Below are 26,451 nucleotides of genomic sequence, written 5' to 3' on the forward strand. Positions count from 1 at the left end.
AAATTGCATTGGTGGAAAGAACTAACTACATAAATGCTTGGAAAAGCTGTTCTGTGCCCAGGGAACAGAAAGTGCAAAGGCCCTGAGGTAGAACAGCTTGGCATGTTTCAGGAATAGCTAGAAGGCCTCTAAGGACAGAAAGAAATAGAAGAAATTTGAAGAGGCTGACATGGAACATCCAATAAGAAAGTGTACTTGCCTGAAAGGAGTCTATTTTAAGTGAAGAAGGCAGGGGAGTGATGCAGTTTTGTCCCTTATTTACAAAGATCACTTTGGCTGCTGATTGTATTAAATAGGTTTGGAGAGACTGTGGCATGGAGCAGGAAGTCCAGCTTGAAGGCTATTTAAATACACAAAGTGACTACTAACAGAGGCTGCAGCTCTGGAAGGCAGAAGAAGGATGTGGATTTAGGATATGTTTTGGAGGACAGAGCTGGTGGAGCTGCTGTGAACTGTAAATAAGTTGCACATGAGAGTATAGGTTATAGGAAAGGAGGAATCAAGACTGTTTTCTGGGTTTTTTGCTCTACCAAGTGAATGAAGAGTGGTGCCATTTACTGAGATGGGAGGGAGATGTTAACAAGCAGGTGTCTGAGGGAATGGTAGTCAAGAGTTGTGTTTCTGCTCTATTAAATTTAGTAGAGACATTCATATGGAGTGCTCGCTTCGGCAGCACATATACTAGTAGACATTCATCTGGAGAGATCTAGTATATTGCCTATGTAATTCTAGAGGACAGGCCAGGTGCAGATGTGCCAATGATCAGCATATCCACCGTATTTAAACATATGGAACTCTGTAAATTCAGGAGGCCTGGGGTGTAGGTGGAAAGGGGAAGAGGTCCTGAGGCTCAGCCCTGAGAGTTAGCATAGGTAACAAGGGAGCTAGAAGGGAAAACCAGGTTTTTAAAAAGTAGAAATGGCTAATTGAACCAAATGCCACTGAGAGGTTGAGTGAAGTGAGAAAAACGAAGTGACCATTGGATTTGGCGATGTGGAGGTCACTGGTGGTCTTGAATGAAGTAGCTTCTGTGGGGCATTCTGCATTAGTCATGATTCCCCCAGAGAAATAGGATGAAGATAGATAGATAAAGAGACAGATAGATAGATGTACAGATACAGATATAGTTGTATTACAAGGAATGGCTTACATGATTGTTGGGGCTGGCTAGGCAAGTTTGAAATCCATCTTCAAACAGGAGGTCAGGTCAGGAGGGGCAGGCCAGATACTCTGGCAAGAGCTAAAGCTGCATGTCACAGGTAGAATTTCTTCTTCCTCAGGGAAACCTTAGTTCTGATCTTAAAACCTTTCAACTGATTGCATCTGGCCCACCCAGACATCAAGGATAATCTCCTTTACATAAAGTCCAGTGATTGCAGATGTTCACCACATCACAGCAATGCCTAGCTTCGTGTTTGGTTGAATGACAAGACTTGGCCAAGCTAACACTTTAAACTAAACACCAGATGTGTACATACTGAAGAGAATCAGCTTCAGTGTACCTGGAGGTAAGAAGGTAGAGTCAGCAACTACAGACAAGTTTTAGAGAGAAGCTATTCTGGGCAAAGGTAGGGAGAGAAGGAGAAGTGGGTGCTAAGCAGGACCTTAGGGTTTTTGTTGTTGCTGCTTTGTTTGATAGTTTACATGCAAATTTTTATATTTATAAGAATAATCCAGTCAAAAGGGGGATGAGATGACATTGGGAAAGAGAGTTGGGATCCAGAGGACAAGCTAAAGCATGTTTCTAGATAGAAATAAGAGACATTAAAAGAAGAAAGAAGAAGAAGAAGAAGAAGAAGAAGAAGAAGAAGAAGAAGAAGAAGAAGAAGAAGAAGAAGAAGAAGAAGAAGAAGAAGGAGAAGAAGGAGAAAGGAAAAGAAAAGAAAAGAAAGGAAAGGAAAGGAAAGGAAAGGAAAGGAAAGGAAAGGAAAGGAAAGGAAAGGAAAGGAAAGGAAAGGAAAGGAAAGAAAAGAAAAGAAAAGAAAAGAAAAGAAAAGAAAAGAAAAGAAAAGAAAGAAAAGAAAAAAGGAAAATAAATGAGAAATATATTCTTTTTTCCCCAAGGGAAAAAGCAGCAAAACTATAAGACTAGTGACTGATAGGGCACTTGGGTGGCTCAGGGGTTGAGGTCCACCTTGGGCTCAGGTCATGATCCTGGGGTCCTGGGATCAAGTTCCACATCAGGCTCCCTGCTTCTCCCTCTGCCTGTGTCTCTGTCTCTCTCTGTGTGTCTCTCATAAATAAATAAATAAAATCTTAAAAAAAAAAAAAGACTAGTGACTTAAAAGAACCAGAGGAAGGCTTGAGGATGGTTGTAGAGATGTGTGTCCAGCAGCTCCCCAGGTGCCTAACATCCCACCACTCACACTAGGTACCCGAAGGTAAGGTACTCCTGAGGGGATGCACTCAATAGACACAGAGCCTACCTGGAGAGGAATCCACACAGGACTGCGCTATTCCAAATTGGGGGCTGTTAGCTAGGTCAAGGATTGGCTTTTAGTGGATCTGTGGACTTCCTATGTTGAAAAATCTACTTATAAAAAGAATGCTATTGTGGGCACTTTTCTTAAGAGAGGGTTCCTTGCTGCCATCAGGTTCTCAAAGGGTTCTGGCACCAGAAAAAGCTTAACATGCTGCTCAAAGGTCTCTTTCAACCCTACAGTCAGCTATTTAACTTGGTGCCATGAGTCTTTCTGTGCAGGCACATCAAACAATGTGCATAAAGAACAAGGGCAATGGACTGAACTGGCGGAAAACAATGAGGACATGTTAAATAGCAATAGGATTGTTACACCAAAATAGGTGGCTGGAGTTATAATATAAATAACCCTTTTACCTCAGCATGAAGGTTTCCTGTTGTACCTAAAAGTAAACCTCTGAGTAGTGACAATTATTATCAAGAGAAGAGGTAACAAGAGAATCTGGGTGTGCCAGAGATCCTGGGATAGGAAGCCTAAACACTTACAGATGCTGTATGCTTTGTTATGGAAGGGCTAGAGTGGAAGGAAGTGTCTCCCTAATCTAATGGTTTGTTGATGTATCTGTTGTATAATACATTCTTTCTGCAAGTGCTTGTTCAAGATAAAGACAATCATTTCACAAGTAAATCCCCTGTGCAGAGATTTATTTTTACTGGATACTCTATGTCCATAGCTTCCCTAGGGAGCTTGTTAATATTCGGCTTTCTAGGTCCCTATGCCCAGAATCATAATCCGGGATATATAAAACATGGCTAGGCAAATGCATTTTTAAGGACCACTGCAGATGATCCTGATACAGGCATTCGGTTGACTACATTACAGAAAATTGTACAAGGAGGTAACCCAAATAGACACTTCAGCAGGATCTGTTGAACAAATTTTAGTGGTAGCAAATCATGTGTGTGTTCATTCATTGGAGGTCACTGGGTTTTGGCATATAAGCAAGAGATGTCACTGCTAAGGTAGAAAAATAATTTATGATGATGAAATTTTAGATTTAAATATAAAACTTGCAGGGAAAATTACATTTTTTGCATAATTTTTACTTTATTCTAGAGTGATTCCCAGTTCTACCCACCATTACAACCTTTCTTATTTGCTAGATGGAGCACTGCTTTTACGTTCAATACACAACAACTAACAGACTAGTGCATAGCTAGCATAATTCCAGGAAAGAAGCATTCCCTGGGCTACACTGGATTGAAATGTTCCATTTCTTCCTCTTCTAGAACAGGTGAAGAGGGAGAACCTTTTTCCCTGATGGTTCTGAAGGAAGAGTGAATTCATAATACTTCACCCCTCTTCTGAGAAAGAATGGAGCTCAAATTACTCTTCTACTTCAAGGACAAATGATGCTCAGAATCCAAGAGCTCTTAACTTTGAACTTTGTGTTGTTGTTCTCAAGCTTTTATTGTGTTATCACCCCAAAGCTTCTTCATTCCTAGACAGAAGTAGAGTGTTTCTACCTCTTGATTGAATTTTACATTTTCTAATGTGCAGAAGTTATTAGAGACTTGAAAGAATGTTAAAACAACTGAGATTGCCATCTCAATGTAGATAAACTAGTATGAGTGGGGAGGGCTGCTCATAATACACAAGTTGAGGGCACATGCACATACTTACTATAGGAGCATCCATAGACCTCCACTCTCATGCCAATCTTTCCACTTGGATTCCATTCTAGGGGCACAAAGCGAACGAAGCGGGCTCTCACTGAGTGCAGTAACTTGTGGTGCATCACACTGTCAGCATTCATGTTTCCTGCAAAGGTCTGCAGACAGAAAAGGAGGCTCAGTGAGGTCTATGATATCATTGCATCTCCTTCTCATGCCTGAGCTCAAAGAACATTGAGAGAAGCAGGCTCCATGCAGGGAGCCCTACGTGGGACTCAATCCCAGGACTCCAGGATGACACCCTGGGCTGAAGGCAGGCCTAACCGCTGAGCCACCCAGAGATTCCAAGACGTTCATTCCTTAACAGCAAACAACATTTTGGCTTATGAATGGAAGAACGTTGGTCATAATGAAGACGCTGATGTTCTTCTTACTCTTTACTAGGCAGCTAACCGAGTAGGCACAAACTATGAGGCTAAGACGGGACGGCCACTGGCAATTATTGGTGGAGAATGGATGGGTATGTGTTAGCTGCCACCAGAGCAACTCAAATGGCTTCGACAAATACATCCCATTGAGCCAACCCCACTGATGACTTTGACTGGCAGTGAGAGTGCAAGCATCCAGGTGCCATGGGGAAGATGTCATTAATTTGCCTAACTGCAGTTTGAGCAATAACTAACAGGTGCAACAACCAAACTCCGCCTCTGTAACCTTGACACGGAATATCAGGAATTCTCAGGGAGACCTATTTCAAGTCTGGTGCTCTGCCAATCATCATGCTGCCTAAGGGTCTGTTTTAAAAGAAGCAGGAGAGTGGGAGAGAAAGGAGATAAGCTTTGAGTGCTAATCCTAACCACCCTGCTGATTTGCTCTGTCATCCTCAGCAAGGAACTAGGGCTGTAATTCCTTTGGGGATATAGACTGTATCTTATTTTAAACTGAAATGCTTAGTGCAGGAAACAGTATGTCTTAAAGGTATGGCTGAAATGGCATTCAGTAACCCAAAGCAAATCTGTGCACTGTAGTTATTTCAAAATCAGTGAGTTACCAACAGCACCCTGACTTGGCTCACACAGTTATTAGTAAATTGCTGAATTCATTGAATGAATGGATACGCAAAGGAAGACAACTTTTCTGACTCTTGGTTTTCTCATCAGGAGAAGAGTGAAAATAAAGTCTCCAAGGCAGTTGTGAATCTTACATTAAATGCTATATGCAAATGACATGGCACCTAATAGATTCTCACAGATACACACAATACTCACAGAGAGTGAAAGAAGTTCTGATCGCCAATTCTTGTGTAAAAATGTTTTTTGTGAGAGTATATTCTGAAACTGTGACTTATTAATACTCTCAAGCCCCATGCAAGGCATTTGTCAATCATACTTAAATTTTCTGAATGACATTCAAAGGGTTCTCCCAGAAAAACAGTACAAATGAAAGCTAAGGAAGGACTAGCAGCTCAGAGCTAATTAGAAATGCAATTTTTTTAAGTTTAATAAGATATATTTAATAAGGCAGAGGGTAATTAACATGCAAACCACAGAGTTAAAACTTAAACTGAAAAACCCACTCAGACTTCAATGTTCCAAACTGCTCTGTAGGGGTATGTGTTGAAATGGATATTTCAGACAGGCACTTAGAGAAAAGGAAATGAAAGAGATAGGTGTTAGGCACTGGACACTATTGGTGGCTGACAGGAATTCTTTCTTTTTTTAAGCACTTATTTATTTTTTTATCATTTTTAAAATTTGAGTATAATTGACACACAGTGTCACATTAGTTTCAGGTGCACAACATGGTGATTTGACAAGTTCATGTGTTATGCCATTTTCGCCACAAATGTAGCTACCATCTGTCACCATACATCACTATTACAATATCACTGACTATATTCCCTAAGTGATAGATTTTAGGGGTGTAAAAAGAAGACAGACTGCTGAATTATTTTTTATTCTACTCTTGTTTGTAGTACATGACATTATTATATCATTATAAGCACAGATGTCATGTATCTATTTGAATTTCATAGACAGTGATTTAATTGGGCTAGAAGACCACCCTGAACTTGATTGTTATATAAGAATGGCTCCACTTCTGTTGCTTAATCCTGATAGTTGGCAAAGAGGAAAACTAATCCATGCCACCATCCACTTTGCCTCCATTGTCAATGTGGCCTCCAGAGTACAACAATTCAAGGATTCAGGGCAACAGGAGAGAAAAACTCTCACTTCCACTTGACCTTGACCACAAGTTAAGTGGGGCATTCAGGTGGAACCCTGCTAGTTATAATCACACACTCATGTTCTGTTCCTTCTCTTAAGAATGATGTGTTCTTGCTCTTTCCAGATTATGTGACTGTATCACTGAAGGGATATTTGTTTTCTCCTCTATTTGTAGCAGTAGAAATGCCTTCCAGCATGAGGCATGAGTATTTCCTCATTCCCATCTAAACCTTGACACACACACACACACACACACACACACACACAAAACCTGACACAACCTCTGTCACACACAGTCTTATGCAGTCAACAGTTAATTGTCATTTTGCTCCACTCTCCCCTTAACTGTCAATCATCCTCTTGAAATATGGTTACTGTGTGGCCACTTTAGAAAATGGAATCCTAATATCAGTCCTAATAGCGGTGACTTTATTATTAATTTACACATATAAAAGTTTTCGCATGAAATCTCATCAGGTATAAAATAAAGTCCCCAGAGGCATTAACCCATCACACACTCATTCTTGTTTAATCCTAGTAAATGGAGATAGTAAGACTTGCCAGCCGAAGTTACTGAGTAACTTACAAAGATTAAAGGTAACGTCCTCCATCAAATACCTATCTCATTGGAGGCGCCAGTGCCTTTAGAACCCAGTGCCCAGTTCCTGGCAAGACAACTGGTTTCTCATAGAAGCAGCACAACATGGCCATGACATCTGGATCTCTACCTCCACTTCTTCCATCAAAAGTGATTAATTCTATATCCCATTTCCTCATTGTTCTCCTAGTTTGATGACCCAGTGTGTTCCTCTGTAACTACTTGCATGAAAACAATTCCATCAATAACTCAAGTACAAAAAGAGTTCATTGAATGTCAAGAGTTACAAGCACCAGGAAAAGGCATTGCTAAAGCTTTGTTAAAGTAAAAGTTGAAGGGCTCTCATATCACCATTGGCCTCTGTCCATTTATAGCTTTAACAAATCATCATTGATTTAAAAGAAGTTCCTGAGTTAAGTTACTTAAAACTCTTCCTAGACCAAGAGGAACCTTATGCATACAATTAGGCTATCAGCTTCCTTGTGACAATTATTGATCTGGGTCACATTTTATAGAAAATAAAATATGATTGACTAATAATGTGAAAATCAGGTATATTATCCCACAGCTAAATAGAAACATGGAATTTTGTTCTTGGACTTGGATCATCCAGATCCCTAATTATTCTTGAAGACACTATGCATGTACTGATAAGTATCTATTTAAATATGAGTATATATTTGAGGCATCAAATTCTTCCACTGTCATTGCTATATTTATTCAGATGTTCTGATTTTTATTTGACTTTTGCTGCAATAAGTATGAGGGGTAATAAAGTGAGTGTTGACAACAATGTCATCTATTTACATTTCCATCTCTGTGTTGAGAGCTAGAACACCAAAATGTATGGGAGCTTGACCATATGGTGCACAACTGGAGAAAACTGTAATACCCACTTAGCAAAATCATGTTTTTCACACTTCATGAAAACAAAAAGAGGCAATGCTTTGCCTTCTTCTGATTTCTGAAAAAGGAATAGGAAGCTTTATGAACTTCCTCCTCAATAAAATGGAGAACTGATCTTGGGGGGTTACCAAGAGGGCCTGGTCTTGTACTACAGGACCTGGAGCAAAGGGACATTATAGTAAAGGCCAAGCCCAGAGTTGGAAAGAGACTAATTGATGTGTCCAGAGTAAAGTCATTGATAAATACCAAGATGGAAAGACTGTTGAACTCTTTAATCCCTTCTGTGCTCTTCAGTGGCCTTAGTAAGGGATCTTGCCAACTCCTTTTCCCTCTCCAGCACAGCCTGCCCTCCTGTCTTTCTTTATTTTCCTCTCTAAATGCATCTTGCTTTACTTATTTGTCTCTGTCACTGCAAGCTTCAAGAGACCAGGGTCATACCTGGAATCACAGGTAAAGTTGAATGAAGGAAGATTCCACATTTGTTCCCTTAACTTGTTTCATTATGGAACCCTACTATATTTGCATAGAATATCTTAAAGGAACTGTGCTCCCTAGGAATGTGTACATAATATCTTGAGAGAATCTCATATTCACAATTTGGAGGGAAAACCAAAGATGGAGTTTTTAAGACATTTTTTTCAAGGAAAGATCATTAGTTGAAGGGGGCATTGAAACAAGATCACATATGAGAGTAACTTCCACTACCATAGCTGACTTTAATGCTCTTAATTCCTAGACTAGAGCACTTCAGAGAGGCAAAGGGACAGTGAAGTTTCAATCTATATAGTTAAGAAAGCCTGTGCTATCCAACCTATCAGAAACTACCTGAGGGACACGTGTCACAAAGAGAGAGTGGGTAACACACACTGTGCATAATTCCTCCTTAATGTTATTCTGACTATGAGGGTCCAATTGTTGGCCTCAAAAGCTATTTGCAGATTATGAGTCTGGTTCCCACAGTCCTTTACATTCAATTGGCCAGAGAAGAGGCTAAGCCTGATTCTAGTCCCATGAGGACAAATAGTAGACTAAAAGGTTCTAGGATGCTGTTACCATTATTTCCTTCATAGTGCTTTATGGGTTCACTTCCAAATAGCAATGTGTACACCAGTGATAAGTTCCAATTCACCTGTCATGTAGCTGATTTTCTCTTAAGATAATTTAACCTTGCTGAATAGAAATCTTTGAGGAGAGAGCAGATTTCTCTAGAAATAAGAGCATGAAAGCAGACAACATGTGTCTTTTTCCCCCATTCGTTTTCCTGAGATTTGGATCTCAAACTAGCACTCAGAAGAGAAGATTTTAGCTCATTGTCAGCCTTTGGCAAAACCATATTATAGGCCAAGTTTATCATGATCTACTTCTCTTCTCCTTTCCTCCTTAGTTCCATTTCTGCTCTTAGCTTTCAGCTTTGTTGTTGTTAACTTGTGAGTAGCTTAAGCAAGGACTCTTCCTAGGGAAAATTAGAACTTCCATTTTTTCTCATTTTATTGAGAAATAATTGACACACATCAGTGTATAAGGTATACAGAATGGTGGTTTGACTTACCTATATTGTGAAATGATTCCCACAACAGGTTTAGATAATATCCATCATCTCATTGAAATACAATAAAAAGAAAAGGAAAACAAAATTCTCCTTGTGATGAAAATTCTTAGGGTTTACTCTCAATGACTCCCCTATGATATCACATGGCAGTGCAAGCTACAGCCGTCATCATGCTGTGTGTTACATCCCTAGTATTTATCTGATAACTGGTAGTTTCTAGGTTCTGACCACCTCCATCCAGTCCCCCTCCCCCAACACCTCCTTTATCCATTCATTTGCCAATGGATCCTTAGCTTGTTTCTGTGGCTTGGCCAATTGTAAATAATGTGGCCGTTAACATGAAGGTATAGATATCCTTTTTTATTAGTGTTTTCATTTCCTTTGGATATTTTCGCAGAAGTGGAAGTGCTGGACTATATGGTGGTTCTATTTCTAATTATTTGAGGATCCTCCAAACTGTTTTCCATAGTGGCTGTTCCAATTTACAACCCCACCAACAGAGCACTGGGGTTCCCTTTTCTCCACATCCTCACCAGCATTTATCTCTTGTTTTTTTAATGACGGCCATTCTAACAAGTGTGAGGTGATATCACACTGTGGTTGATGTTTTCAGGAACACATGAAGTAGAAAGAAATGAAGGAGGAAAGAAGGAAGGAGGAAAGAAAGGAAGAAAAAAATGCATACAAAAATATTTCATTTCTGCTGATAGTGTGGTTAATTACTTGAAATCAAATACCTGGATATTTGTACTCAGGTGTGACCCTGAGTACATGGGAACATAGAAAACATCTGGTGAATGGTTCACTTCTTTTTTTCCTCTGCACCACCTTCATCAGTTCTTCCCTGACTGACTGTGAGAAGCACCAGATAATTTTTCTCCCTCTAGCGTTACTCCATTTAAACAATCTTTTTTTTATTGTATATTTTTTATTGGAGTTCAATTTGCCAACATATAGAATAACACCCAGTGCTCATCTGTCAAGTGCCCCCCTCAGTGCCTGTCACCCAGTCGCCCCGTCCCCCTGCCCAGCTCCCCTTCTACTACCCCTTATTCGTTTCCCAGAGTTAGGAGTCTCTCATGTTCTGTCATCCTCTCTGATTTTTCCCATTCACTTTCTCTCCTTTCCCCTATAATCCCTTCCACTATTTTTTATATTTCCCGTATGAGTGAAACCATAAAATAATTGTCCTTCAACTGACTTACTTCACTCAGCATAATAGCATCCTGTTCCATCAAAGCAAATGGTGGGTATTCGTTGTTTCTAATGGCTGAGTAATATTCCATTGAATACATAAACCACATCTTCTTTATCCATTCATCTTTCGATGGACATCGAGGCTCCTTCCATAGTTTGGCTATTATGGACATTGTTGCTATAAACATTGGGGTGCAGGTGTCCCAGTGTTTCACTGAATATGTATCTTTAGGGTAAATCCCAGCAATGCAATTGCTGGGTTGTAGGGTAGCTCTATTCTTAACTCTCTGAGGAACCTCCACACAGTTTTCCAGAGTAGCTGCACCAGTTCACATTCCCACCAACAGTGCAATAGGGTTCCCCTTTCTCCACATCCTCTCCAACATTTGTGGTTTCCTCTCTTGTTAATTTTCCCCATTCTCATTGGTGTGAGGTGGTATCTCATTGTGGTTTTGATGTGTATTTCCCTGATGGCCAGTGATGCGGAGAATTTTCTCATGTGCTTGTTGGCCATGTCTATGTCTTCCTATATGAGATTTCTGTTCATGTCTTCTGAAAATTTCAGGATTGGATTGTATGTTTGTTTGCTGTTGAGTTTAATAAGTTCTTGGTAGATCTTGGATACTAGTCCTTTATCTGATACGTCATTTGCAAATATCTTCTCCCATTCTGTAGGTTGTCTTTAGTTTTGTTGACTATTTATTTTGCTGTTTTTTTTTTTTTAATCTTGATGAAGTCCCAATAGTTCATTTTTGCTTTTGTTTCTCTTGCCTTCATAGATGTATCCTGCAAGAAGTTGCTGTGGCCAAGTTCAAAAAGGGTGTTGCCTGTGTTCTCCTCTAGGATTTTGATGGAATCTTGTCTCACATTTAGATCTTTCATCCATTTTGAGTTTATCTTTGTGTATGTTGTAAGAGAATGGTCTAGTTTCATTCTTCTGCATGTGGATGTTCAATTTTCCCAGCACCATTTATTGAAGAGACTGTCCTTTTTCCAGTGGATAGTCTTTCCTCCTTTGTCGAATATTAGTTGACCACAGAGTTGAGAGACCATTTCTGGGTTCTCTATTCTGTTTCACTGATCTATGTGTCTGTTTTTGTGCCAGTACCACACTGTCTTGATGATCACAGCTTTGTAGTACAATTTGAAATCCAGCATTGTGATGCTCTTGGCTCTGGTTTTCTTTTTCAATATTCCCCTGGTTATTTGGGGTCTTTTCTGACTCCACACAAATCTTAAGATGATTTGTTCCAACTCTCTGAAGAAAATCCATGGTATTTTGATAGGGATTGCATTAAATGTGTAAATTTCCCTGGGTAGCATTGACATTTTCACAATATTAATTCTTCCAATCCATAAGCATGGAATATTTTTCTATCTCCTTGTGTCTTCCTCAATTTCTTTCAGAAGTGTTCTGAAGTTTTTAGGGTATAGATCTTTTACCTCTTCGGTTAGGTTTATTTCTAGGTATCTTATGCTTTTGGGTGCAATTGTAAATGGAATTGACTCATTAATTTATCTTTCTTCAGTCTCATTGTGAGTGTATAGAAATGACAATAATTTGGGGCATTGATTTTGTATCCTGCCACATTGCCAAATTGCTGTATGAGTTCTAGCAACCTTGGGGTGGAGTCTTTTGGGTTTTCTATGTACAGTATCATGTCATCTGCAAAGATGGAAAGTTTGACTTCTTCTTTGCCAATTTGAATGCCTTTTATATCTTTTTGTTATCTGATTGCTGAGGCGAGGCCTTCTTTCTTACAAGAGAGTTTATTACTTTTAAAACCAAGGGGAAAAAAAAGAAAAAAAGAAAAAAAAATTAAAAAAAAAAAAAATAAAATAAAAAAAAATAAAATAAAACCAAGGGAAAATTTCTAGTATGCCCTATAAAGCCTCTGTTTTCCAAACCATCTCCTTCTGCTTCTCTCCTTACCATATCCTTCTATGGTACCACACTGCTAGAATTTCCCTCAAACACATCAACAGACTCCTACTTTAAGGTCCTTTTCTGCTGTGCTCTTCCCCACCTCTTTGTTTAAGCTGGTGACACTCCCCTTATTGATACTTGCTATCTCTTCGGTCATGGCATCACACCAACAGGGCTGAAATGTGTGCATTATTCTGGTCCCCTCCTGCAGATAACAATGACCTTGAAGACTTCCTCCCTGGTCATTTTGTGTCTCTAGCACCTGACACATGGCAGGGGGGGAAATACATGACATTTTCATTCTTCATGTCAATTATTATCGCTGACCCTTCTTGAACTGTGTTACTGGTTCCTCAGCTGCCTGATGAAGCTGCTGGGCTTTCAATGAAGGTACCCTTGAAAACAACCTCCTACCATTATTTCACAGATAGCCAAAGGCCATTTATTCTGTCTTTCAGAATCTTGGTTCTCTTTCTGTATTAAATGGGAATAGTAATACTTATGAAAGGAATTATATATTAAAACTTCCCTCTTCCAAGAAAAGATTCCCTAGAACTACAAATTGATGAGCTCTTCTCCAATAGTTTGCACAGTGGCTGCTGCTGCTCACATTAACTGTCCTTCTTGCTGCCCCTGCGCATAAGTAACAGGGAGGTCTGCATGCTCCAGATAGAATAGAGAGGATTCAATTTGGATAATGCATCTGTACCTTATTGTGTCAAGGAACACTCAGGCCCTGTTCATACTCTGCTTCATCCCCAAATTATAATAGTTGCTTTCAGACTATCCAGCTAGATAATTCTACACTTGGTCTGACTTCTTTCTTGACCATGTCTGAACCCAGTCAAACAGGCATTTTGAATTCCTTAGCATGGCATTCGAGGCCCTGTCAGCTGATCCTATTCTGTTTTATAAGTCTTATTTCTCACAATCCCTGCATGCCCTGTGAAGTCCAAAAATTAGGCTTTTCACTGTCAGTGGCCCTGGGTATTACATGGAATTTTGTTCAGTACCTTCATGCTATGCTTTTATAGCATGTCAGTGTAGATTTAGGAGAACAGATTTTAGAGCGTGTGCCTAAGTTCAAATCTTTAGTGGGTGGGAGAACTTGGATGAGTACCTAATGTTTCTGTACTAATATCTGTCCAAATTTAAAATGAGGATGAGAGTGTATATTCCTCAGGATTATTGAAATGTGTGTGTGTGTGTGTGTGTGTGTGTGCAGGCATGTCTGTATGTATATTTGTTTTTTTTTAAATTTTATTTATTTACTTATGAGAGACACACACAGGGAGAGGCAAAGACATAGGCAGAGGGAGAAGCAAGCTCCATGCAGGGAGCCTGATGTGGGACTCAATCCCAGGACCCTGGGATCATGTCCTGAGCCAAAGGCAGACACTCAACCACTGAGCCACTCAGGTGCCCCTATGTGTATATTTGTTAACACATACATGTTTCATATATCATGCCAGAATTATCCTAAGTAATATATACATATATATAGATGGCTTGGGTATTGCTTAGAATAGTTCTTGCAAGAAGTATGAAGTTCTGGCATAAAGTATTACCCGTATAAATACTATTACTATTGTTAGTTCTACATGTTTAGTTAGGTCATAATTATTTATCAAGCCCACATCGAATGTCAATTTGTTTATTAAACAAATCTTAATTCCCCAGGCAGAAGAGGGAGGGGGCTCATATTTATCGAATGTCAATCATGATCCAGGCAAGCATTCTGCCATCTGCCATTCTGCCATCACTCTACATTTTTCCTGGGCCTTTTGGAGACTGAGACTTAGAGGTCCAGTGAATCCCCGGCAGTGGAGCCGGGATGCGAGCACAGGGCTGCCCATCTGTTCAAGCCTTAGTTCTCCTCGACCCACGCGGTTTGCTTTTTAGGAACCATGGTCTTCTTGTCCTCTGAACTGCAATTGTATGTTATTTCTAACTCCGTCTGGGCACTTAATACTTTCTATTTTGTTTTATAGCAATGCCTGTGCACCCAGGACTTTTATAATGAAAGAATAATCATTTTGTAGTGTGGGATTTTATATATAATTGCATCTCATAACCTTCTCACTTGCCTACTATCATGTATTAAACATGGGCTTAAAGCTTGACCTTATAAGGTGGACACACAGCCCCACCTCTTTCTATCTTGGTTCTTTCCCTTGCTTTATCAACTGCAAAGGATAAATGCTCCTCTGTTAGAGTCTACATTCCTTGAGTGAACTTAGCTTTCAGAAGACTCACCTGAGGATTTATCATGGCTAACATGGGAAAAAAAAAGTAAATAGATAACTGCTGTGACAAGTGGTCTTGACATTTTCATGGGATTTTTGGCTAAATCTGAGCTCAACTAGATTCCTATGGAGTGCAGGCAGAAAGCATGATTCAGGAGCAAAAGTGCATTCAAAAAGAAGGGTAAAATTCAACCCAATGGAGACCACTCTTGTCTCCATCACAATGGGGCTTCCATAAGTTACCTTAGCTCTTTATGCCTTTGTAAAATGGGGATCATGGCAGTGTGTGCATCGCAGGGCTGTTGTAAGGATAGAAGATAATGGTACATACAAAATACATAGTAATCTTCCATGCAGCAAATGCTCATCACATGTCTATGACCCATCTTCTCCTTCTCTTGAATAATATATCATTTGTCATATAGGGTCAGGTTGGGCTCAAACTGTCCCTGGGGGTCTAAGCCATGTTCTGCTAGGAACTATGGTGCTGGTGCTGGCCTAGGGATGTATCATTTCTGTCTCTCCTGTTTCCATCTCTTTATTCTCTTTTATTAACAGCTAGAAAAGGACACAATGGCTGTAACAATTAAATATTAGAAACACCTAAAAATATGAGGGATATCTCCTACAGAGTTTTCTAATTTACTCCAAATATTTTAAAACTTTGGTTGTTGGAATCCAGGATGAACAGCTAGTTTAAAGCTGGCTTGCACTGATTCATTCATGTATGGAAAGAAATCGCAAATTGTTTTGTAGAAATAAAACACAATGCTTCAGTTAGTCCTTGATCTTCCCAAAGTAAAGCCAAAATCTGGTTTGGGTGGAGTGACACCTGGAATAAGGACATGTGTAGCTCCTCTGCATATTGACTGTGCTCAGAGCAAGCCTGCACTTGAAGTGAGGGAAACTGTCCTGCCCCCTTGGAGTAAGCCAGGAGGAGTGGCACCAATGGTTTTGGAACATAGGCAATCCAGGCAAAGGCACCCTGTAGAGGCTAGACAGTTACCTGAGTGTCTGCAACAGAGTGAAATGCCAACAGAAGAGAGATGCACCTCAGGATAGCCTGCTAGGAGGTGCTGAGCAAGCTGGTCTAGGATCTCTAACATGTGATAATCGGTTTGAAGTCGTACTAGATTGTAATTTTCTTTTACTTATTTCCAAGCTGCTTTCTTATATCCAAACTCTACAGTTGAGTTTTAAATGGTATTTAGAGAATTCTTTGAGGGAACTGTGTCTTCACCTAGGGGAACTTGGAGACATAAATCCTGATATAGCAAAAAGGCCTCGAGTCCTGGCTGAAATGAAGAGTAACCGCCAGGATGGATTTGAAGGACATGTACATATTTTTCAGCATCTCAGAAATATTTAGAGGTTAGAGAAGTCATGAAAAATGGAGGTTTGGCTAACACTGTGAGAATTAAGGAGAAAAGGGATCCTTGTAGGCCAGGAGCTCAGGGATGCCACATAACAGTCTCCACACTTTACAGCATGTGACAGTAAACAGGCATAGATAGGCTCAGAGCTGACAAAAACAAACAAACAAACAAACAAACAAACAAAAAAAAAAACTATGCCACTTAACTATATTCTCTCATTCCCATGTTTAGATTCAATGATCAGGAGGAAAAAAAAAAAAAAAAAAAAACACAAGATAACATAAGCTAATATTTGGAAATTGGTTATAAAGCAAACTAAAAAGCCAAACAATGTTAAGGAGTGTTCTGAGGTCAATGTAGATTATCTCAATTGTCTTGCACATCCCAGAATATATTTAAGGAAAAGTTCTGAAAAGTGGTATTTTTAAAAGTGCTTTTTTCATAATTCCTCAGTTAACCTGATATCCAAATTGCCAAAACAAATTGATCAAAGAATTTTTTTTCCCTTTTGTCCTTCCTTCCTTCCTTCCTTCCTTCCTTCCTTCCTTCCTTCCTTCCTTCCTTCCATATTTTCTTTTGGTAAAAAACACAATATAAACCAAAAGTTAGAGTTAATCAAATATTACATAGGAAACATATCTGAGCAAATTATTCAGAGCAGGAACTAGGGATTTTGACAGAGACGGCAGGATCGAATGAATAAATTTCATTATGGCTTTACTTTGTTATGATATAATCTCAGTCTTAATTTCCAATGTGGCTGTCAAAATGCATGAGAGCTCTGTCTCCATTAAAGAGATTTTGGTTTTGTGAACTGACTTACTGAGCTATTTAGAGATTTCATTTAACTAACCCATTCCTAGAGACTTATAAAGACAACTGGCTTAAAGGATTAGCATCCTTTTAACTGTTTTCCTTTTAAAGGCAATCAAAGCCATTTCTTTCCATCATCAGGGGTAATTGTTGAGTATACACCATTTTATCCTGTTTAGATTATTTGACCTTTTCCTTGTCAGCTTTTATAGTTCTTCATTCCTGCTAACATTTCTTCACAGTAAGCAGTCCTGGTATATGGTAAATGCTAATTGGCCCTTTAAAAGGTTCCCATGATAAATATCTTTATGCTTCAATTTAAGGTTTCTGAACAAAGCAGAGATGGTAGAGGTCACTTTGCTCTGTGTCTTTCATCCAGATCCACATCCTCTGTCACCTTTCTCACTCTGAGCAACGTTTGATTACTTGCTCCTTGCCTTTTTCAGCTGTCATTCCTGATGCCTGGTCTCACCTTGCCTTTTTTGGCGAGAACAGCAAGTGCTCTGGATTAATGATACTGTCACTAGTCCCGTTTAGGGTTTCTACACCAGTACTAAAACAAAAGGCTCAAAGATTACCAAGAAAAGCTCTGAGGCAGACTGCCACATTACCACTCCCCCAGTGCAAATGGCAGTTTCCTGAGGTCAATGAGTGAAGGGGGCCACTTTCTTCTATTTTTATTATCTGAGTTATGCCGGTGCCAGGTACAAAGTGATGTGAGTAGGTCAATAAATTGAACTCAACAAGATGACTTTATCAATTCCATCCATTTTTATGATCAAGTTGTGTCTACTTTCAGTTTAAAAGTTCTATATTTTCTGTTCTTGTTAACACAAATATGTTAATAGTTTAACATTTAAAATATCTTCAGTGTGCAAAACATCTTACTCCTTATACATCATTCTTAGCAAATATTATGCATCTGTTATGTAATAGCTTCCACACACACACACACACACACATTAGGAATCTGTTATTTTAGCTAATTCCCTAAACAGTCTCTGTGAGATAGATTTATTTATACCCATCTTTTGATGAAGACTCAGACACACAGAATTCAAATAACATCTCCATGGCACACTTCTGGTAATTCATAGAATCGAGATCTAAACCCATGCTGGTTTGGCTTCAAAATTTAACATTTCTACAGGACAATGCAGAATAATAAGTGAACCCACAGCTCTTAAAACTGATTTCGCAGTTATATCTTCTCATTATATCTTCCTTGCAGAAATGCCTTTACAACACTGTCTCAATCCTAGTTCTCTGCCTTTATGGAGAGTGGATATGCTTTCCTGATCTTGTGCAAAAATATCGCTGAACTGCATTTTTGTCACATCTTTTATGCATGGCGTGTAAAACTTTTTAATGCACTGCCCATGATGACATTCAATGACTTTATATAGAGGTGTGATTAAATAATTCCTTCTTGAGTTAATCATAGAAAAATAACTTATTTCAAAACTAAATGTATATTTTCTATTAATATAGATGAAGAGTATGCAACTCAACATGTTACCATTTTTGCCTCAGCTGCTACACAAATGAATCTTTCCCAGGTTGTATAGTTTAGTCAATTAGGTGCCTCCAATTATATGCCACTGCGTTTCTCTTCAGTATGTTCACCTCTGGTTGTCTTTGTCTACCATTGTCTCCTTTCTTATAAGCTGATTGGGATCAGCAAGTGTAGGCCAGGAGAAAGGGACTGGTGGGCTGCTCTGGTTTTCCAATAGAGAAATTCTGCTGGAAAGTCAACTTTCCTACCTACTGGGAACAAATGTTGTGAAATTTAGGAAGTCAGAAGTCACTCATCAGGGCTGGCTGTCAAGCTGATAGGTAGACAGGTGAGGGGTGAACCAGAGGATGCAGATGAGGAACTAAAATCACACGTGAACATACAATAAATAAATGAAAAGCATCTAGCAGTTGATTTGGTCAAGCAGTTGGGTTATCTGAAGCCAAGGAGAGGGACTAGCCCATGGTTTGTTAACTGGGAGACCAGACCAAATTCACTTCCTATGAAATTTTTGCTATGTTTAGGCATGCTTTTGGGGCACTTACACCTCTGATTCTTTAGCTGGACAGGACGTTGGGGCTCACCTTCACATCGGTGACCAAAGCATGCTTTGTTGTTCTTACTGTTGTTGTTGTTTAGTTTAGTTTTTTTTTTTTTTTTTAATAAAGGTCTACCAATTTTTTGCATCTGTTTGCATCTGTATTCTCTGTGAAAGGCAGAAATGCCTTTGTTTTGTTTTTTGTCTCAACAAAACTAATACCAGAATCTTATTATGTGAATAATTAAATTATTTGTTAAGTATATGTATTCCTTTTGCCTGTCAAAAACTAGTTCTGGTGTGAAAAACATAGAAGCAAAAGCCTATTTTAGAAGGCAAGAGACATAACCTAGGGGCTAATTAACCATACCAGGGGCTGTGAAAGCATCGAATGAGTAAGAAAGACACTAAATGTCATATTCTTATTACTGGTAGAAAATCGGCATATAAAAACAAACAAACAAAAAAAAACTTGTAGAATTTTATTTTGAGTGGGATTGGAAAGGAGAAAGGTGAAATGTTAGTATTTCCAGTAGACAATCTTTTCTCCCATATTGTAGGGACATATATGTATTTTTAAGCAATGCATTTTATTAGATTTTCAAACTTTTTGTTTGCATTTCCTATCTGTACCTAAACATTACCCCACAGAAAAGGTGTTTTGTCTGTCTGTTTTGTTTTGTTTTGTTTTAGTTCTGTTTCCTTTCATTTGCCCCCACTGAGTTTGGCTCTACTGAATTGAGGTTCTGGAAAGAAGATGTGTGTGGGGAAATGGGTTCCTTTAGTCTCTCAAGCTTATTCACTTTGGCTCCTGAATGAATGAACACTAAGCCCTTTTGTGTGCTTGACATTCTGTAAAGCACTGGGGTAATGGTGAAAGAAAAAAAAAAAAAAAAAAAAAAGCCCTGTGCTAGGTCTGAAGTCAGGCCCAGGATGGACATAATGTAATACTCACACAGATGGACTCGTGATGATGAAAGGGGAGGAAAGGTGCCTATCTATTCCTTAAGAGTGCGTAATCCTGGTACCTGGCCTAGAATGAAGGCTCACAAAATACCCTCCCAGAAAACTGATGCTTAAGCTGAGTGAGGCTTGCTCCCTAAGCTTCTTAAAAGCCAAGAGTTTTGATAAACACAGGACGAAGGAAGGATATAACCCACTCAAGTGTGATGAGTCGCATCCAGAGGTCTCTGAAGAGCCCGACACTTGCAATGCGGGAGTGGCTTCCCAGGTGCTCTGCATGGATCCTGAGTTCTGGGGGCTGTGGTGGCTGCTCCTGCTGTAGGGCAGGATCCCTCCAGCAGCAAATGCTCTTCCAGCTCCAGCCCTCCCAACTACAGCCTAACAGCACATCAGGTTGAGCCCAAGCCACACATCTCTATGCTCCTGCCCTAGGGGCATTCTGTGTTCACAGATGGTCAACTGAATATGTGAGGAGGTAGCACATGGAGAGGTAATTGATCAATGACACAGAGTTGATGGATAAATTCCTCCCCTTGGTACTTGGGCATGCTGTTAGGATGTGTAGTAGCTCCATGAGGCCACTAGGAAGTCTTAAGGAGATGTGACCAGCTTAGAATGTCACTTCTTTATAGTGGCCTTCCCTCTTTTTCCTCCTCCATCCCCTTTATCCTTACTTTTGCTTCCTTGGACTTTCATTTGTCAAAACAGCTTTGGCGGGGATCCCTGGTTGGCTCAGGGGTTTAGCACCTGCCTTTAGCCCAGGACATGATCCTGGAGTCCCAGGATCGAGACCCACATCAGGAGCCTGCTTCTCCCTCTGCCTGTGTCTCTGCCTCTCTCTCTCTTTCTCTGTGTCTTTCATGAAAAATAAATAAAAACCTTTAAAAAAAAAGAAATTATTAAAAAAAAACAGCTTTGGCCTTAGGCTTGGTTTTCTCAGGAAATACTGGCTAAGATTCAATGGCAATGGACTGAACTCAAAATTAGCCTCCATTTCTATTCATTCTGATCTCAGAGTACAAATCCAGAGATTTAATTTAAAACAAAAACAAAACTCAAAACAACAAGAGAAAAACACACACCAAGCTTCTTCCTTGAAAATAATGGATTGTAAGAAAATTAGCAATGTAACATAGTAGGCAAAATAGCCAATGTCTGTCCCCAGTGGAGGGATGACATTCCAGTTAGCCTCTACTTATCAGGCCAAATCTGAAGTGTGTGTTGGGGTGGGGGTTGAGATGACTGATGTATTTTTAGAAAAACATCTACAGAGTATGATCAGAAGAGGCTACAAGATTGTAAAGATATTTGAGAATGATCACATAAAGAACACTGAAGCCTCTGAGGCATGATAGATAGATGATAGATAGATAGATAGATAGATAGATAGATAGATAGATAAAGAGAGATAAAAACACAAAGTGTGGGAAGGAGGATGGTGAAAAAAGTAGATGAAAATTACCATCAGATCACTATTGAAGAAAAGTGAGCCTTCTTTTATGTAGTTTTAAATTACAGATATAGAACAAACTGGAAGGAATTATTTTAAGAATGGGAAAGTCTGCATGATGAGGTAGTAGCATCACCTGCTGGCTGTCCAGGCTCTCCAGGGATGGCGCAGGGGGAATTCCTGAAGGAGGTAGACCAGGTTGGAGGATTGCCAAGGTCACCTACAATGTGAAAGGACTGATCCTGTGTCTCAATCCTGGTTACTACTAAGCATGCCCACCATTTATTAGCTGCATTCAGCCTCCGGAAGTTTACTTATTCACTCACTCATTCATTCGCTCAACAAATATGAATGCTGTCTGCATGCTGGACACTACAGAGATACAAACTGAATGATGCATTCTCTAGGAATCTACAGCTGAAAGGAAGAAAGTAGGAAAAAGAGAACAAACACACTTTGTCCAGAATGCTAAAGAAGGGAGTGGAGATTGGAGAAGGTATTGTGCTCCTATATAGGGCTTGAACACTTAGAGGCCTCTTCTCACTGCTCAAGAAAGGACATTTTACTTGTCTTGAAGGGATACGTATGATCCTTCTTGGTCAAGAAGGAAGCACAGATTTGTTTAATGTAGTACTTAAAGATGTTCAGATGGGCCTGGAACTGTATCCTAATTCTGCCACTTACTTGCTACTTAAGTATCTGTAAAAGCAGATTCATTTACCTGCACCCCCCCAAAAAAAAATATATTTTTGAGTGCTTAATCATGTGGCCAGCATTGTACAAAGCACTAAAGATAGAGTTATGAAAAGACAGACACAGACCCTGTCCCTGCAGGGGATAAAGTCTTAAGGGGGGAGGTAGTCATTAATCGCATATCAATTTTTTTAAATTCTTGTATAGCATCACTGTAATAAGAGGAACAGGGGCCTAGTTTGGCCATGGGTACCAGGGATAATAAACACACTTATTTCTCAGGATTGATATAAGGCTAAAGTGAAACAATACATGCAAAAAACTGCTTAGCATGGTAACTAGCACAGAACATGATGGAAACATTCAATATTTACATAATGTCAGTGATGATGATATATATGCCTTTCCCTTTGATGCTTCTGTGATGAGAACAGACATAACAACCAACCTCATTTACCAACAGGCCTTCTTGTCCTGATTTTGAAGCTGAATGTCCCTGGTACATCTACGAAACTAATTTATATCTTCAATCTGTGTTAAAACAAAATGCCTTTTATATCAAAAAGTGAGGTGTGGTAGGGACCTCTTGCTCCAAGGCTGGTTGTCTGCCATTTGCAAAGTGACCTCTAATCATTTGTTACATACCAGCTGCTTCTGTGGAATAATCAACCCAGTGAGGCACGAGTCCCATATTTGAGTCCATATGGCATCCATGTCTTCTACAATCTCACTTGTCAACGTATAGCCATGGATGGGAAAGGCAGACAGTAAGGCGAACAAAAGAAAATGGGTAGGGGCACCTTTAGCCCAGAAAGAGTACCTGTTCTTTCCCTGTAGGTTATAAGACTGAGGAAATTAAATAGCAGAGGGAGAACAAAACAAATCCATAGCTCATTCAACATGGTTATTTATTTTTTCTATTCAACAGGAGGAACGATAATCTTGGGATTCAGAAGAACTCAGACTGAATTTATCTTTACTAAGTTTTGGCTTCCTCATCTTTAAAGTGAAGATAATATGCCTTTATCCCAAATGGGGATACATATAAAGGACCTTATACATAATAGTTACTCAATAAATATCTCCCCTCTTCCTTATTGCCCCTCTCTATCCTCTGTCCTACTTGGACAGTAAAACAAACCTCTCCAAATCAATCCAAGTAAACTTCCAAATTCCCCACTACAACTACATACACACATAGATGTCTCCATGTGAGAAAGAGAAGGGGCCTGAAGTGCTAAGTTCTATATGCAGTTAAAATTCAATACAACGTGGCCATGTAAAGTCAGTATAGCAGAGAATGCCCATTCTTCTCTGGTATGCTTGGAATATTTATAAATATCTACATTACATGATGAAAAAAAATGAAAAAGAAAAAAAATCTACCTTACATGATGTCAGATAAGGGACTTTAAAAAATTCCAAGACTTAAACACATCTAGACCTATGTTCACAGATCACAAAGAAATACAGGGATCCCTGGGTAGCGCAGCGGTTTGGCGCCTGCCTTTGGCCCAGGGCGCGATCCTGGAGACCCGGGATCGAATCCCACGTCGGTCTCCTGGTGCATGGAGCCTGCTTCTCCCTCTGCCTATGTCTCTGCCTCTCTCTCTCTCTCTCTGATGACTATCATAAATAAATTTAAAATTTTTTTTAATTTATTAAAAAAAAAGAAATGCAATAAAAATACATAACCACAGAATACATTTTAAAAATTATATACCTGGAAAATCAAAACCCACTAATAGTAAATCATGAATGAAAGGGGAAATAATAGGAGAAATCGTAATGCTTTTAAAGCTAAACAAGTAATGGGCTCCACATCCAGGTTAAAGCATTATCTAGAGGGAAATGTGTGGCTTGACTACACTGGTTAGAAAATATGGAAGCATAAAGGCAAGTGAGCGAAGTCAAACCTAAGAACTCACATCTTACAATGTGATATCTATCATATCCTACAGGACCTTATTATTATCAAAAAGATAAAAGCATATTTATTGAAACAATTAGCAAATGATAAAATACATGTTGATTATAGCTCATGAGTTATAATTCATTGAGCCCAATTATGGTAAGAAAGAAGTTAGTGAAGCACTTTGCATGAATTAGTCTTGACCCTCATAACAAGCCCTGCAATTTCTACAAAAAAGGTAAAGGGAAGCTCAGAGATTTTCTGTAACAGGTAGTAAATGATGGGCTTTGCTTGAAATTCCAGTTTGGTTCTGCTGTGTGTTGTTTTCATTCTACTAGACCACATTGCCTACCACTGCAGCACCCTGCCTGGGGCCGTCAATACAGCAACTACGGTAGTTCAGGAGCAGTGTGGATCATTGCTGCAGTGATTAGGGAAGGCTTCATGGTGCAGAGGGGCCGCGATGGGCCTCAGAAGGCTGATAGAAGCTGGCAAGTTAGGAAGAAGGACATTACTGGGAAACGATACAGCTATGCCTGTAAACTTTCAAGACCTTGGTTTCCCTGTCCACATGTCCAAAGCTAACATTTGCTTCAAGATGGTAATGGAAGAGTAAATCAGGCAATATGAATGCAGATAGTAGGCTCCAGGGAAGGCTGCAGCTATGCAACCCTAAAGAACTGTTATCATTACTCCAGAGTTAATGTTTGCCAAGTGCTTTAAACTCCTTGAAAGGAAGGTGACAGGGAAATGCACAGAGCCACTGTGAGCTGGGGCTGGGGGCTTGGAACCTAATGGAAGGTATGTTTGCAGAATTTACTGAGACAAAGGGAGGACTTTGCAGCTGGTCTGCAAGGGAGCATTTGAAAACTCCGCATTTCAAAATATACACCTAATTTCATTTCAAGAAAATGTTGGACTCTGAGGAATGTTAAGAACATTAAGAAAAAAAAAAGAAAGAAAAGATAGCCCTTTCTATGTTAAATAACTTGTTTTGCTTTAAAAGACACAGAGATTCAATTTCTAAACTTCTGACATAGGGATTAAACCAGAAAGAGTCCTTAAAATCAATCAACCATCAAATAGTTTGACCTAAGATTTGTGGGTAAGAAAAATCGCAGCAAAGTATTTTAATTGCTTGGTTTTTTGAATAGTTTATATTGCCCTTTCATATATATATATATATATATATATTTCATCCAAAAAATCTTCTAGTAACCGTCATTATCCTCATTGTACAGATTAAATCGAAGGTTATATATGAAAGCGCCTGACATCACAAGGTTTTTATGCAAAGATTCTCAATAATTATTTTAATAGTATTGATGGAAGAGACTAGGTTAAAATATTTAAACAGTTTTTGTAAGATCGTGAAGCTGAGGAGGGGAATAAATTGAAACTCAAATCTGTTGTTCAGAGTTTTAAAACCACCGCTGGATAAATTCACTCTCCCACTCTATAAGCAGATAATTTCATGCAATCTTCTCTCTTCTCAAACCTCCAAAATTCCCTCCTCACTCCCACACTTGGCTGATGACTCCTTCATATTTTTAGAACATAACAGAAACAGACTAGAACTTGCTCATCTACCCTTCCTAAAAGCCATACCCTGCCTAAATCTGCTCACATAGGGCACCCGCCATCCAGAGCAGCCAGCTGAGCAGGGGGTCCCCCCTTGGCACATCGCACCAGCTAACCAGTCTTACCTTTATCCTCCTGCCTGCCTTTCCCTTCTTCAGTTACTCCTTGTCATCAGCTTTCTTTTTCTACTGCATCATTCACCTGGGCATGTAAGTATGCCTCAATGACCCTCATCTTCGAAAGCAAGTAACAAAAATAAAGCAAATAATAAAGCTGACCTAGATTGTACTACCCCTTGTTGCTACCACCTGCTTCTGTTTCCCTGCTTCCCCACATTGCTTCCTTGATATCATGTCCTCCTTGCTTCCCTAAACTTTCACTATCTCTCATTCTCAGTCTGCTTCCTGGTCCTGCTATTCCTGCTTCCTACTGCTGGAGGCCCTGGGGTTCTGTTGTCCTGTGACCTATTATCTTCATCACCAAGAGGAAGGTCTTTTCCTAGGCAATCCCATTCAAGCCCATAGCTATAACTACCACTGATAATGCTCAGTGACTCTGTGTCTATAGATGTAATCCTCTAGCCCGTTGGCTTGCAGGTCATTCTCCACATCTCGCAGGCTGGCTAATAGGCAACTCAAAGTTTTAGAGCTAAAATAAAACCTTCCACCCTTTCCACATCTGCCAACAGATGATCTTTTGCTGGACACTTACTTCTGTCGGTTAATGGCACCACCATAAGAAGATGCCCTCAAGAGGCTCAGTCTTGGGGACACTCCTATTCCTATCTTTTCTTCATATACTAGAAATAATTCATCAGCCCTTCTCATTGGCTCAATCAAATATGATCACTTTTAAATTTCCTCAC

At 39.5% G+C, this 26,451-nt stretch overlaps 1 protein-coding gene across 2 annotated transcripts in view; it reads right to left on the minus strand.

Annotated features, from left to right (window-relative positions):
* The window catches only part of CNTNAP5 (contactin associated protein family member 5), a 796,284-nt gene that overhangs the window by 452,759 nt on the left and 317,074 nt on the right, over positions 1-26,451 (minus strand). For both annotated transcript variants that reach the window (XM_035702065.2, XM_035702066.2), the window contains exon 4: positions 4,104-4,251. In XM_035702065.2, the coding sequence (XP_035557958.1) occupies positions 4,104-4,251 (148 nt within the window). The remainder of the gene's footprint in view (positions 1-4,103; positions 4,252-26,451) is intronic.

This window comes from Canis lupus, chromosome 19, assembly GCF_003254725.2.
Source record: "Canis lupus dingo isolate Sandy chromosome 19, ASM325472v2, whole genome shotgun sequence".
Lineage (NCBI taxonomy): Eukaryota > Metazoa > Chordata > Mammalia > Carnivora > Canidae > Canis > Canis lupus.